At 43.5% G+C, this 16,578-nt stretch overlaps 1 protein-coding gene across 2 annotated transcripts in view; it reads right to left on the reverse strand.

Annotated features, from left to right (window-relative positions):
• The window catches only part of LOC311132398 (syndetin-like), a 214,882-nt gene that overhangs the window by 127,100 nt on the left and 71,204 nt on the right, over positions 1-16,578 (reverse strand). For both annotated transcript variants that reach the window (XM_084165674.1, XM_084165673.1), the window contains exons 10-11: positions 1,762-1,804; positions 184-282 (exon numbers count right to left, since the gene is read on the reverse strand). In XM_084165674.1, coding sequence (XP_084021800.1) covers positions 184-282; positions 1,762-1,804 — 142 coding nt within the window. The remainder of the gene's footprint in view (positions 1-183; positions 283-1,761; positions 1,805-16,578) is intronic.

Below are 16,578 nucleotides of genomic sequence, written 5' to 3' on the forward strand. Positions count from 1 at the left end.
ACACAGGAATGAATCATCTCCCCACATCAACAGAGGGAGAGAAGTAAGGTCAGACAGGTAGACCGAGAGAGAACAACACAGAAGGAAGAGGGGGAGAGAAGGGGGGGAATGGACGACAAAGGGATCAGCACGGAAGCCGACAGAGCAGAGCAGAGATCTGTTGCTAGAGGATGGGTCTCTCACCTGCGTCTTTTCCAGGAGGGTGTACGCCAGCTGAACTCTGGTGTAGTGGGAGATGTCAAAGTGCTTGCAGGTTTTAGACAGGGCCACATCCAGCTGCTCCTGTTGGGTGGGTAGAGGAGGAAGGGATGGAGGAGAGAGGGATTAGAATTGTTAAGACCAGGGATTTGGTCATGAATCAGCTCCCAGGGCCAAGATAATTAGCAATAGCTGCCATAATGGAGGGCTGAGTCTGCTGTCTTTAAGGCTGAGTGCCAAATGGCACACTATTCACTATATAGTGCACTACTATATAGGGCTCTGGTCATTGGGTGCCATTTGGGACACAGGCTACATGTCAGTCAGGGAGAGCCAGGTTGCTGGAGGGGAAGAGAGATGCACACTCAGCCTCCCCAAAGTCAAAGGAGCACCACCACCAACGTTAAACAGAGCTGCTGCGTGAGAGAAATACAGGGTGGCAGGTTGGGTCGAAGAAGACAACATTTTGTTTCCGGCAGAAGATGGAGATACTGTAGATCTGGCTAAGAATGGAAAGTATAGAAATTGTGTTATGAAGTTATATCACACTATGAGAAAGCAAAATACAGTACATTCCACACATTTTAGGAATTTGTTATGAAAATACCATCGATTCTTTTCTTTTTTCCTACCAAATACTTTCTAATTATGAATATGTATGCGCATGAACATATAAATAGCTTCATTCAATTGCTGCATTGCATTTCCATAGAGACCCAGGCTTTTGGTAGAGAAAGCAGGATTAATGATGAGAAAACGTGTTGCAGATAGGGCTCCCGAGTGGCGCAGCGGTCTAAGGCACTGCATCTCAGTGCTAGAGGCGTCACTACAGACCCTGGTTCGATTCTAGGCTGTATCACAATCCGGCCTTGATTGGGAGTCCCATAAAGCGGCGCACATGCTGGGGTAGGCCGTCATTGTAAATAAGAATTTGTTCTTGCCTAGTTAAATAAAGGTTAAATAAAAATAAATAAATTCACGAAGCTAGCAACAGGGGCTTCACGCAAGACTGGCCACCTCCAAATTACATCCATCCAGCAGCACCCGCCATCCACCATTCGACCAACAAAGCCACACAGCGGATCAGTGTTGAGACAAAGACACTGTTCTCTGTGGTAGTGTGTGTGTCACACATTCACATGGCATCCAGGTAATTAACCTTCCCAAGTGTGGCTGTGGGAATGGACTTTTAAATATGTCAATATGTAGCAGGCAAAACAGAAAACTACACAAAACACTATTTGCCTCTCTTTTAGCTGTAGGCTTTTAAACAATTCCAAGGAAGGTGATGTTCATATTTAATATATTTAGTATCAAACAACCTTTGTACTCAATGTACTCAACCAATATAAATAGTTAGAAAAGCTCCTATGTGTGGGTAACACTGCCGGCAATAAGCACCGGAGACCATTGTTCAATCCCCGTCTCTAGCCATGCTCCTGTGTCTCCATATCTCTATATCCCCATCTGGTTCTCAACAGTCTCAATAAAAGCGTAACAACACAAAAAAGGTAGAGTGGATTTCCTCTCTTTTTAAAAGAAAAAGAAAAAACTCCTACGTACCTCGATCTGCTCCAGAGTGTCTTGAAGCTTGGAATTCAACTCACTGTGAAGGAAAGGAGAGAACATTGTTAGGTCAGTTCCCTGCTGATCACATAGACACGAGGCAAGGCTTCCATCAGTGACCTAGAACTCTTAAGGTACCACTCATTCCTGACCTGCAGAAGTACGTGGCCACCATACTCTTTAACACACAGAGAGCGACTGGAAAAGAGCCATTGTCTGTTTTGTACAAAGCAACATGGTATTTCACAAATGGTGTTTCCTAACCCATTAACATTTCACTAGTGAATGGCAACACCTTGAACAACTGTGTGGTTGTACTCTAAGTGCTTGACTTGCTCAGTTCGATCTGCCATTTCTGATACAAAGAACATTGCGTCGAATGCTTGACCTAGTCTTTATAGGTTGTTGTCTTCTTGCAGTTGTTGCTGTTGTTGTTGTTACAAAATCATAGTTGATTGGAGGACGGTGCTGGCAACATCAAAGCACAAACTGAATATAACTGACACTAAGTGTACAAAACATTAGAAACACCTGCTCTTTCCATGACAAAGACTAACCAGGTGAATACAGGTGAAAGCTATGATCCCTTATTGATGCGACCTGTTAAATCCACTTCAATCAAATAAAATGGTATTTGTCACATGAGCCGAATACAACAAGTGTAGACTTTACAGTGAAAAGCTTACTTACGAGCCCTTTTCCAATAATGCAGTTAAAAAGTAAGAAAATTAACAAATACATACAAATAAAATAGTAACACAATAAAATAACAATAACGAGGCTATATACAGGCTATATACTACCGGTGCCGAGTCAGTGTACTGGGGTACGAGGTAGTTGGGGTGATTGATTAAAGTACTATGTACAGTTGAAGTCGGAAGTACACTTAGGTTGGAGTCATTAAAACTCATTTTTCAACAACCCCAGAAATTTATTGTTAAACTATCGTTTTGGCATGTCGGTTAGGACATCTACTTTGTGCATGACACAAGTAATTTGTCCAACAATTGTTTACAGACAGATTATTTCACTTATATAATTCACTGTATCACAATTCCAGTGGGTCAGAAGTTTACATACACTAAGTTGACTGTGCCTTTAAACTGCTTGGAAAATTCCAGAAAATGATGTCATGGCTTTAGAAGCTTCTGGTAGGCTAATTGACATAATTTGAGTCAATTGGAGGTGTACCTGTGGATGTATTTCAAGGCCTACCTTCAAATCAGTGCCTCTTTGCTTGACATCATGGGAAAATCAAAAGAAATCAGCCAAGACCTCAGAAAAAAATGTGTAGACCTCCACAAGTCTGGTTCATCCTTGGGAGCAATTTCCATACGCCTGAAGGTACCATGTTCATCTGTACAAACAATAGTACTTAAGTATAAACACCATGGGACCACGCAGCCATCATACCGCTCAGGAAGGAGACGCGTTCTGTCTCCTAGAGATGAACGTACTTCGGTGTGAAAAGTGCAAATCAATCACAGAACAATAGCAAAGGACATTGTGAAGATGCTGGAGGAAACAGGTACAAAAGTATCTATATCCACAGTAAAACGAATCCTATATCAACATAACCTGAAAGGCCGCTCAGCAAGGAATTGTGAAAAACTGAGTTTAAATATATTTGGCTAAGGTGTATGTAAACTTCTGACCTCAACTGTACATGTAGGTAGGGGGTGAAAAGCAGAAAGTATTGGTAGCCATTTAATTAACTGTTCAGCAGTCTTATGGCTTTGGGGTAGAAGCTGTTCAGGAACCTTTTAGTCCCAGACTTGGCGCTCCGTGTAGATGATGGGCAGGAGACAGGTTAAAGAAGGATTTTTAAGCCTTGAGACATGGATTGTGTATGTGTGCCATTCAGATGGTGAATGGGCAAGACAAAATATTTAAGTGCCTTTGAACGGGGTATGGTAGTAGGTTCCAGGCGCACCGGTTTGAGTGTGTCAACAACTGCAACAATGCTGGGTTTTTCATGCTCAACAGTTTCCCATGTGTATCAAGAATGGTCCACCACATAAATGACATCCAGCCAATTTGACACAAAAATTAGCCAATCAGTTGTGTTGTGACAAGGTAGGGGGGGGGGGGTATACAGAAGATAGCCCTATTTGGTAAAAGACAAAGTCCATATTATGCCAAGTACCGCTCAAATTAGCAAAGAGAAACGACAGGCCATCATTACTTTAAGACATGAAGGTCAGTCAATACGGAACATTTCAAGAACTTTGAAAGTTTCTTCAAGTGCAGTCGCAAAAACCATCAAGCGCTATGATGAAACTGGCTCTTATGAGCACCACCACAGGAATGGAAGACCCAGAGTTACCTCTGCTGCAGAGGCTAAGTTCATTAGAGTTACCAGCCTCAGAAATTGCAGCCCAAATAAATGCTTCACAGAGTTCAAGTAACAGACACATCTCAACATCAACTGTTCAGAGGAGACTGTGTGAATCAGGCCTTCATGGTCTATTGCTGCAAAGAAACCACTACTAAAGGACACCAATAAGAAGAAGAGACTTGCTTGGGCCAAGAAACACGAGAAATGGACATTAGACCGGTGGAAATGTGTCCTTTGGTCTGGAGTCCAAATTTGAGATATTTGGTTCCAACCGCCGTGTCTTTGTGAACGGATGATCTCTGTATGTGTATATCCCACCGTAAAGCATGGAGGAGGAGGTGTTATGGTGTGGGGGTGCTTTGCTGGTGACACTGTCTGTGATTTATTTAGAATTCAAGGCACACTTAACCAGCATGGCTACCACAGCATTCTGCAGTGATATGCCATCCCATCTGGTTTGGGCTTAGTGGGACTATCATTTGTTTTTCAACAGGACAATGACCCAACACACATCCAGGCTGTGTAAGGGCTATTTTACCAAGAAGGAGAGTATCTCATTATGGTATGTGGTGAAAAAAGTATAGCCAGTTATAATTGTAATGGCTTAGCAGATAAAAACAAAAGAAGAACAATATTTACATGGCTCAAAGAGAAGGAATATAATACAGTGAGGGAAAAAAATACTTGATCCCCTGCTGATTTTGTACGTTTGCCCACTGACAAAGAAATGATCAGTCTATAATTTTAATGGCAGGTTTATTTGAACAGTGAGAGACAGAATAACAAAAAAAGAAAATCCAGAAAAACACATGTCAAAACTGTTATAAATTTATTTGCATTTTAATGAGGGACCCCCTCTCAATCAGAAAGATTTCTGGCTCCCAGGTGTCTTATATACAGGTAACTAGCTGAGATCAGGAGCACACTCTTAAAGGGAGTGCTCCTAATCTCAGCTTGTTACCTGTATAAAAGACACCTGTCCACAGAAGCAATCAATCAATCAGATTCCAAACTCTCCATGGCCAAGACCAAAGAGCTCTCCAAGGATGTAAGGGACAAGATTGTACTACACAAGGCTGAAATGGGCTACAAGACCATCGCCAAGCAGCTTGGTGAGAAGGTGACAACAGTTGGTGCGATTATTCGCAAATGGAAGAAACACAAAAGAACTGTCAATCTCCCTCGGCCTGGGGCTCCATGCAACATCTCACCTCGTGGATTGCAATGATCATGAGAACGGTGAGGAATCAGTCCAGAACTACATGGGAGGATCTTGTCAATGATCTCAAGGCAGCTGGGACCATAGTCACCAAGAAAACAATTGGTAACACACTACGCCGTGAAGGACTGAAATCCTGCAGCGCCCGCAAGGTCCCCCTGCTCAAGAAAGCACATATACAGACCCGTCTGAAGTTTGCCAATGAACATCTGAATGATTCAGAGGAGAACTGGGTGAAAATGTTGTGGTCAGATAAGACCAAAATCGAGCTCTTTGGCATCAACTCAACTCGCCGTGTTTGGAGGAGGAGGAATGCTGCCTATGACCCCAAGAACACCATCCCCACCGTCAAACATGGAGGTGGAAACATTATGCTTTGGGGATGTTTTTCTGCTAAGGGGACAGGACAACTTCACCGCATCAAAGGGACGATGGACGGGGCCATGTACCGTCAAATCTTGGGTGAGAACCTCCTTCCCTCAGCCAGGGCATTCCAGCATGACAATGACCCAAAACACACGGCCAATGCAACAAAGGAGTGGCTCAAGAAGAAGCACATTAAGGTCCTGGAGTGGCCTAGCCAGTCTCCAGACCTTAATCCCATAGAAAATCTGTGGAGGGAGCTGAAGGTTTGAGTTGCCAAACGTCAGCCTCGAAACCTTAATGACTTGGAGAAGATCTGCAAAGAGGAGTGGGACAAAATCCCTCCTGAGATGTGTGCAAACCTGGTGGCCAACTACAAGAAACATCTGACCTCTGTGATTGCCAACAAGGGTTTTGCCACCAAGTACTAAGTCATGTTTTGCAGAGGGGTCAAATATTTATTTCCCTCATTAAAATGCAAATCAATTTATAACATTTTTGACATGCGTTTTTCTGGATTTTGTTGTTGTTATTCTGTCTCTCACTGTTCAAATAAACCTACCATTAAAATTATAGACTGATCATGTCTTTGTCAGTGGGCAAACGTACAAAATCAGCAGGGGATCAAATACTTTTTTCCCCTCACTGTATCTATTGTTTACAGGAAACCCATTCAACATTTCTAGATGAAGTTGCGTGGAAAAAGGAATGGGGGGCGAAATATACTTCTCCCATGGGCTAAGAAACTCAAAAGGGGTGATGATATTAATTAACAGTAATTTCGATCCGAATGTGCAAATTGTCCAAACAGATACGCAAGTTAGATGGATTATTTTAAATATGTTATTGGACCATAAACAAATATGGCTCATTAATCTTTACGGACCAAATAATGATGATCCACACTTCTTTGAAAATATATATAATAAATTATCGACCCTGCAAGCAATTCAAGACTCTATTATTATGGTGGGAGATTATAATACCGTTTTAAATATCTCAATGGACCGTAAAGGAAATCACACTACAAAAAATCACCCTCACGCTCTTCAGGAAATCGTGAATGTCATGGATACCTTAGAACTAGTAGATATATGGAGGCTTAAATATCCTGATCTAGTGAGATATACATGGCGGAGACTCAATCAAGCTAGTCGTCTTGACTTTCTTATGTCATTCTTGTTGGCACCAAAAGTTTAAAAAAGTGTTGATAGGGGACAGAATGCGGTCGGACCATCATATAAATGGCATATACATTACTCTTACTGAATTTCCACGTGGGCGAGGATATTGGAAATGTAATCAAAGCCTATTGGATGATAACTTGTTTTTAATTAGGACAGAGGAATTTATAACTGATTTTTTCAGACATAACATAGGTACAGCAAATCCCCTTATTGTATGGGACACCTTTAAATGTGCCTTTAGAGGCCATGCAATTCAGTACTGTAATTTTTTATCATAGGTACACTTCAACTGTGAGAGACGGAATCTAAAACAAAAATCCAGAAAATCACATTATATGATTTTTAAGTAATTAATTTGCATTTTATTGCATGACATAAGTATTTGATACATCAGAAAAGCAGAACTTAATATTTGGTACAGAAACCTTTGTTTGCAATTACAGAGATCATACGTTTCCTGTAGGTCTTGACCATGTTTGCACACACTGCAGCAGGGATTTTGGCCCACTCCTCCATACAGACCTTCTCCAGATCCTTCAGGTTTCGGGGCTGTCGCTGGGCAATATGGACTTTCAGCTCCCTCCAAAGATTTTCTATTGGGTTCAGGTCTGGAGACTGGCTAGGCCACTCCAGGACCTTGAGATGCTTCTTACGGAGCCACTCCTTAGTTGCCCTGGCTGTGTGTTTCGGGTCATTGTCATGCTGGAAGACCCAGCCACGACCCATCATCAATGCTCTTACTGAGGGAAGGAGGTTGTTGGCCAAGATCTCGCGATACATGGCCCCATCCATCCTCCCCTCAATACGGTGCAGTCGTCCTGTCCCCTTTGCAGAAAAGCATCCCCAAAGAATGATGTTTCCACCTCCATGCTTCACGGTTGGGATGGTTTTCTTGGGGTTGTACTCATCCTTCTTCTTCCTCCAAACACGGCGAGTGGAGTTTAGACCAAAAAGCTCTATTTTTGTCTCATCAGACCACATGACCTTCTCCCATTCCTCCTCTGGATCATCCAGATGGTCATTGGCAAACTTCAGACGGGCCTGGACATGCGCTGGCTTGAGCAGGGGGACCTTGCGTGCGCTGCAGGATTTTAATCCATGACGGCGTAGTGTGTTACTAATGGTTTTCTTTGAGACTGTGGTCCCAGCTCTCTTCAGGTCATTGACCAGGTCCTGCCGTGTAGTTCTGGGCTGATCCCTCACCTTCCTCATGATCATTGATGCCCCACGAGGTGAGATCTTGCATGGAGCCCCAGACCGAGGGTGATTGACCGTCATCTTGAACTTCTTCCATTTTCTAATAATTGCGCCAACAGTTGTTGCCTTCTCACCAAGCTGCTTGCCTATTGTCCTGTAGCCCATCCCAGCCTTGTGCAGGTCTACAATGTTATCCCTGATGTCCTTACACAGCTCTCTGGTCTTGGCCATTGTGGAGAGGTTGGAGTCTGTTTGATTGAGTGTGTGGACATGTGTCTTTTATACAGGTAACGAGTTCAAACAGGTGCAGTTAATACAGGTAATGAGTGGAGAACAGGAGGGCTTCTTAAAGAAAAACTAACAGGTCTGTGAGAGCCAGAATTCTTACTGGTTGGTAGGTGATCAAATACTTATGTCATGCAATAAAATGCAAATTAATTACTTAAAAATCATACAATGTGATTTTCTGGATTTTTGTTTTAGATTCCGTCTCTCACAGTTGAAGTGTACCTATGATAAAAATTACAGACCTCTACATGCTTTGTAAGTAGGAAAACCTGCAAAATTGGCAGTGTATCAAATACTTGTTCTCCCCACTGTAGGTTATGTATTGTAAGCTTTTGTGAAAGAGCACAGTTAGAAAGATATGGCATATAGAAACATACCAGATGGACATCATGAAAATTATTGGAGGAAATTCAGGAGTAAAAACAAACAAAATATAATTGTTGACTGTGTCCATAAAATATATATAGTATGTATAAGCATGAAGTAAAAAAAAAAAAAAAAAACACGTATGCATTCACTAACTGTAAGTCGCTCTGGATAAGAGCGTCTGCTAAATGACTAAAATGTAATGTAAATGTAAGTAGAGGCCTAAGCATTGTTGTTCACTAGTTTACTCCAATTAGGGAAGGGATGGTGGGGTTGGAAAGTAATAAAGGGAAATATATATATTTTTAAAGGATATGTATGTATGTATATATATATATATATATATATATATATATATATATATATATATATATATACACACACACTGCTCAAAAAAATAAAGGGAACACTTAAACAACACAATGTAACTCCAAGTCAATCACACTTCTGTGAAATCAAACTGTCCACTTAGGAAGCAACACTGATTGACAATAAATTTCACATGCTGTTGTGCAAATGGAATAGACAACAGGTGGAAATTATAGGCAATTAGCAAGACACCCCCAATAAAGAAGTGGTTCTGCAGGTGGTGACCACAGACCACTTCTCAGTTCCTATGCTTCCTGGCTGATGTTTTGGTCACTTTTGAATGCTGGCGGTGCTTTCACTCTAGTGGTAGCATGAGACGGAGTCTACAACCCACACAAGTGGCTCAGGTAGTGCAGCTCACCCAGGATGGCACATCAATGCGAGCGGTGGTAAGAAGGTTTGCTGTGTCTGTCAGCGTAGTGTCCAGAGCATGGAGGCGCTACCAGGAGACAGGCCAGTACATCAGGAGACGTGGAGGAGGGCAACAACCCAGCAGCAGGACCGCTACCTCCGCCTTTGTGCAAGGAGGAGCAGGAGGAGCACTGCCAGAGCCCTGCAAAACGACATCCAGCAGGCCACAAATGTGCATGTGTCTGCTCAAACGGTCAGAAACAGACTCCATGAGGGTGGTATGAGGGCCCGACGTCCACAGGTGGGGGTTGTGCTTACAGCCCAACACCGTGCAGGACGTTTGGCATTTGCCAGAGAACACCAAGATTGGCAAATTTGCCACTGGCGCCCTGTGTTTTTCACAGATTAAAGCAGGTTCACACTGAGCACATGTGACAGACGTGACAGAGTCTGGAGACGCCGTGGAGAACGTTCTGCTGCCTGCAACATCCTCCAGCATGACCGGTTTGGCGGTGGGTCAGTCATGGTGTGGGGTGGCATTTCTTTGGGGGGCCGCACAGCCCTCCATGTGCTCGCCAGAGGTAGCCTGACTGCCATTAGGTACCGAGATGAGATCCTCACCCCTTGTGAGACCATATGCTGGTGCGGTTGGCCCTGAGTTCCTCCTAATGCAAGACAATGCTAGACCTCATGTGGCTGGAGTGTGTCAACAGTTCCTGCAAGAGGAAGGCATTGATGCTATGGACTGGCCCGCCCGTTCCCCAGACCTGAATCTAATTGAGCACATCTGGGACATCATGTCTCGCTCCATCCACCAACGCCACGTTGCACCACAGACTGTCCAGGAGTTGGTGGATGCTTTAGTCCAGGTCTGGGAGGAGATTCCTCAGGAGACCATCCGCCACCTCATCAGGAGCATGCCCAGGCGTTGTAGGGAGGTCATACAGGCACGTGGAGGCCACACACACTACTGAGCCTCATTTTGACTTGTTTTAAGGACATTACATCAAAGTTGGATCAGCCTGTAGTGTGGTTTTCCACTTTAATTTTGAGGGTGACTCCAAATCCAGACCGCCATGGGTTGATAAATTTGATTTCCATTGATAATTTGTGTGTGATTTTGTTGTCAGCACATTCAACTATGTAAAGAAAAAAGTATTTAATAAGATTATTTCATTCATTCAGATCTAGGATGTGTTGTTTAAGTTTTCACTTAATTTTTTTGAGCAGTGTATATATATATATATATATATATATATATATATATATATATATATATATATATATGCGAGAAAAAAATAACATATGGGGGATTGGAAGTGATGCAGACAATTACATTGATGGAAGTTACAATCTATCTGCAATATTAAAGCTGATCTTTTTTTTTTAAAGGAGAGTGATGAGTGCTGCATCAGATGAGCAAGCCTCCACAATCCCCCGACCTCAACCCAATTGAGATGGTTTGGGATGAGTCGGACCGCAGTGTGAAGGAAAAGCAGCCAACAAGTGCTCAGCATATGTGGGAACTCCTTCAAGACCGTTGGAAAAGCATTCCAGATGAAGCTGGTTGAGAGAATGCCAAGAGTGTGCAAAGCTGTCATCAAGGCAAAGGGTGGCTATTTGAAGAATCTCAAAAATAAATTTGTGTTTTAACACTTTTTTGTTTACTACATGATTCCATATGTCTTATTTCATTGTTTGGATTATTCTACAATGTAGAACATTTTAAAAATAAAGAAAAACCCTTGAATGAGTAGGTGTTCTAAAACTTTTGACCGGTAGTGTATGTCTTAACTACAAGTCACATTAGATAAAACTCAAAGCTGCTTCTAAATTACCATATGATGATTCCAACGAGGACACAGTGTCCATAGGGAGTGTTCAGCCATGGTAGTGGCAGAGACATGGCAGGCAGAGACTTCAGCCATGGTAGTGGCAGAGACAGGGCAGGCCGAGACTTCAGCCATGGTAGTGGCAGAGACATGGCAGGCAGAGACTTCAGCCATGGTAGTGGCAGAGACAGGGCAGGCCGAGACTTCAGCCATGGTAGTGGCAGAAACAGGGCAGGCAGAGGAGACCTATACAGCTGTTATAATCATAGAATTAGAAATGACTAGAATGGACATTCCAATTTAAGTCAATGTTTAGTCCATTCTAGTAATTCTGTTTCTATGGTTTCATCCAGTCTCTCATATTTCATCTCTCTCACTGAGGGCTAATTAACAGGAGGTGTACTGCTTCTTTCTCTGAGCAAACCTCTTCTGACAGTGGGGTAGGGACCAGGGAGGAACGCACCCAACCCCCTCCCCTCCCCCCTGTGTGCTGCCCCACTTTCATGATCAGAGGGAATGCATTAGTAAGCAGAAGATGAAGAAAGAAACTTAACTAAATGCCTCTACCTCGTCAGGCGCTGTGGGCATGAAAAGGAGGAGAGGGGCCCTTTTTCAATTAACACTGGTAATATGTTGGAGAGGAGCTGTGGGAAAAGTGTAACAGAAGGGCACAGGCAGGCTGTGGATGCCTATGGTGGGTTGGAAGGACACACAGAAGGCAAGGATGTCAGTGGGAATACTATAGTTGAAGAGTATCCTAATATGGAGCGCTCTATAGCAAAGCAAAAGGGAGGGAGGGAGGGAGGGAGGGAGGGAGGGAGGGAGGGAGGGAGGGAGGGAGGGAGGGAGGGAGGGAGGGAGGGAGGGAGGGAGGGGGAGAGCGAGACAGCGAGACAGCGAGAGCGAGAGAGAGGGAGAGAGACTCATTTGGCTCAGGGTTGTTTTATTCTCCTCTCCTCATATGCATAATGAACTCATTGATAAGATGAGAGGCTCTGTTCCCCAATGCCACTAACACATTAACCACATAACTCTTGCTTCCCAAATAACACTACAACACTGCTAATTGGAGAGCAGAGTGAGACACTCAGGCTTAAGCCACTAGAATGTAACTAGACCTTAAACCTGTCACTTTGGTCTTTTTTTTTCTCCTCCCAAACTAGGGTATCCAGCCCCTAAATGGTCCAATCTCTCCAGATCTTAAGCATGGGATTGGAGGGCTTCGTCCCCGTCAGATTAAAAGATGAAGGATAGGCTAACCAGAGACGAGAAAGCAATTACCCAGAAATAAATATCTGGATAGGTTCTATATTCGATGACCTTTCTCAGATCAATCTTTTTCGGAAGAAGGGACTTTTCGACATGGGAAAAGCATGGTAGTTCAGACAGCTATACTATGGGCTGGATGAGAAGCAGACAAATCTAGACAATGTCGTATGTTGTCTGTGTTCTGGCACCTTCTAGTCAACATCCGTGGAAGGCTGTTTAGGGTATGAACTAAAGCAGGGTTATTCAACTCTTACCCTACGAGGTCCGGAGCCTGCTGGTTTTCTGTTCTACCTGATAATTAAATGCACACACCTGGTGTCCGAGGTCGAAATCAGTCCCTGATTAGAAGGGAACAATGAAACAATGTAGTGGAACTGGCTTCAAGGTCCAGAGTTGAGTTTGAGGGAACTAAAGCATATGTTCTAGCTCTGGAATGGAGAGTTTCAGTTGAATCTGACAAATGGAGATGTCTATGTCACGGCTGCAAATGCCAGAACACAGATAACAGGTCACATCTACAGCAGACAGTCATGTTCCATTACCTGACAAGGTCATTGTGATGTGTGTGTGTGGAACAGCTTTGACACGTCATGTGTCAAAGCTGTGTCAACTCAATAATCAAGTTTGCTGACGACACGACAGTGGTAGGCCTGATTAGCAACAATGACAAGACAGCCTACAGGGAGGAGGTTAGAGCTCTGGCGGCGTGGTGCCAGGAAAATAACCTCTCCCTCAACGTCCAAAAATCTAAAGGAGCTGATCGTGGACTACAGGAGACAGAAGAAGGAGCACGCCCCCATCCACATCGACTGGGCCACAGTAGCGAGGGTCAAAAGCTTAACGTTCCTCTAGGTGATGGGCCGAAGCCAAAAAGAGGGAAATTGATCGATCCCCGTCAAGGAAGGAGCTGATGTAGTGTATCGCGTCGATGCTGGCAATTATTGCTGTCAAACAAAGGAGTCCGCTTATACTGAACTTTGATCACAAGTTTTATTCATATCACAAGATTTCAGCATAAGTTTACAGACCTGCAGTGTCTGGAGAAACAGTGTCCCAAAATAATCTGTCTGTTTCTAACCCCCTCTTTGTCTAGCCCATACTTATAAGGAATGCAAAAATATGGGTTGCTCCCTCTGCTGTCCAATCACCTGTCTCCCCTGGGGCGTCACCCTACAAATGGCTACTTTTGAACTAAAATAAACATCTTTTCATTTCTACATGAAAAACATTAACAAAGACATAATCCTAACACACTACACTGATTTTTAGTAGATGACATTAAAACATTCTTATGATGACTATAAAATGTGTTGGCACCTTCAATTCGTGCACATTTTCTCATAAAAAGTATATTTCAACACTGTCTGCTCAGGCAAATTTGCCGAACTGCAAAAAAAACAAAAAAACTACTTGTAACCAATCAGAACTCCCGTACATAACCCTCGTGACGAAGGCAGCCAATGGCCTGCTTCTATCTATGATGTAAACACAGCCTATTATGAAAACGTGAGCTTCTGTCTGATGAAGAGGAACAGATATACAGTAGCTAGCTCCCAAAGACTGAAATAAGATACATATCTGATTTCCAGTGCACTTATATGCAGCATGCATTACAAATTGTCTTGATCGTATGAAGAGGTACCTCCATTGACCATTTAGCAAACTGATTGAAAGATAGCCAATGTTACAGACTAGCCTAGCCAGCTACTGTAAATGTCAATTTGTGTTTCATTAGCTAGCTACACTATTTACAGTGGGGAGAACAAGTATTTGTACAAGTATTTGTATTATTTATATTTATTATATTATATATTATATTTGTATTTGTTACACTGCCGATTTTGCAGGTTTTCCTACTTACAAAGCATTTAGAGGTCTGTAATTTTTATCATAGGTACACTTCAACTGTGAGAGACTGAATCTAAAACAAAAATCCAGAAAATCACATTGTATGATTTTTAAGTAATTAATTTGCATTTTATTGCATGACATAAGTATTTGATCACCTACCAACCAGTAAGAATTCCGGCTCTCACAGACCTGTTAGTTTTTCTTTAAGAAGCCCTCCTGTTCTCCACTCATTACCTGTATTAACTGCACCTGTTTGAACTTGTTACCTGTATAAAAGACACCTGTCCACACACTCAATCAAACAGACTCCAACCTCTCCACAATGGCCAAGACCAGAGAGCTGTGTAAGGACATCAGGGATAAAATTGTAGACCTGCACAAGGCTGGGATGGGCTACAGGACAATAGGCAAGCAGCTTGGTGAGAAGGCAACAACTGTTGGCGCAATTATTAGAAAATGGAAGAAGTTCAAGATGACGGTCAATCACCCTTGGTCTGGGGCTCCGTGCAAGATCTCACCTCGTGGGGCATCAATGATCATGAGGAAGGTGAGGGATCAGCCCAGAACTACACGGCAGGACCTGGTCAATGACCTGAAGAGAGCTGGGACCACAGTCTCAAAGAAAACCATTAGTAACACACTATGCCGTCATGGATTAAAATCCTGCAGCGCACGCAAGGTCCCCCTTCTCAAGCCAGCGCATGTCCAGGCCCGTCTGAAGTTTGCCAATGACCATCTGGATGATCCAGAGGAGGAATTGGAGAAGGTCATGTGGTCTGATGAGACAAAAATAGAGCTTTTTGGTCTAAACTCCACTCGCCGTGTTTGGAGGAAGAAGAAGGATGAGTACAACCCCAAGAACACCATCCCAACCGTGAAGCATGGAGGTGGAAACATCATTCTTTGGGGATGCTTTTCTGCAAAGGGGACAGGACGACTGCACCGTATTGAGGGGAGGATGGATGGGGCCATGTATCGCGAGATCTTGGCCAACAACCTCCTTCCCTCAGTAAGAGCATTGAAGATGGGTCGTGGCTGGGTCTTCCAGCATGACAACGACCCGAAACACACAGCCAGGGCAACTAAGGAGTGGCTCCGTAAGAAGCATCTCAAGGTCCTGGAGTGGCCTAGCCAGTCTCCAGACCTGAACCCAATAGAAAATCTTTGGAGGGAGCTGAAAGTCCGTATTGCCCAGCGACAGCCCCGAAACCTGAAGGATCTGGAGAAGGTCTGTATGGAGGAGTGGGCCAAAATCCCTGCTGCAGTGTGTGCAAACCTGGTCAAGACCTACAGGAAACGTATGATCTCTGTAATTGCAAACAAAGGTTTCTTTACCAAATATTAAGTTCTGCTTTTCTGATGTATCAAATACTTATGTCATGCAATAAAATGCAAATTAATTACTTAAAAATCATACAATGTGATTTTCTGGATTTTTGTTTTAGATTCCGTCTCTCACAGTTGAAGTGTACCTATGATAAAAAATTACAGACCTCTACATGCTTTGTAAGTAGGAAAACCTGCAAAATCGGCAGTGTATCAAATACTTGTTCTCCCCACTGTATACCCCTTCAAATTAGTGGATTTGGCTACTTCAGCCACACCCGTTGATGACAGGTGTATAAAATCGAGCACACAGCCATGCAATCTCCATAGACAAACATTGGCAGCAGAATGGCACGTACTGAAGAGCTCAGTGACTTTCAGCATGGCACTGTCATAGGATGCCACCTTTCCAACAAGTCAGTTCATAAAATTTCTGCCCCACTAGAACTGCCCCAGTCAACAAATCAAAAAACGTCTAGCCGCAAAGTGGTAGGCCACACAAGCTCACAGAACGGGACAGCCGAGTGATGAAGCGCGTAAGAATCGTCTGTCTTCGGTTGCAACACTCACTACCAAATTCCAAACTGCCTCTGGAAGCAACGTCAGCAAAATAACTGTTCGTCGGGAGCTTCATGAAATGGGTTTCCATGGCCGAGCAGCCGCATATAAGCCTAAGATCGCCACGCGCAATGCAAAGCGTCGGCTGGAGTGGTGTAAAGCTCAACGCCATTGTACTCTGGAGCAGTGGAAACACGTTCTCTGGAGTGATGAATCACACTTCACCATCTGGCAGTCCGACAGATGAATCTGGGTTTGGCGGACGCCAGGAGAACGCTACCTGCCCGAATGCATAGTGCC

This window comes from Coregonus lavaretus (assembly GCF_964263955.1).
Source record: "Coregonus lavaretus genome assembly, chromosome: 7".
Classification (NCBI taxonomy): domain Eukaryota; kingdom Metazoa; phylum Chordata; class Actinopteri; order Salmoniformes; family Salmonidae; genus Coregonus; species Coregonus lavaretus.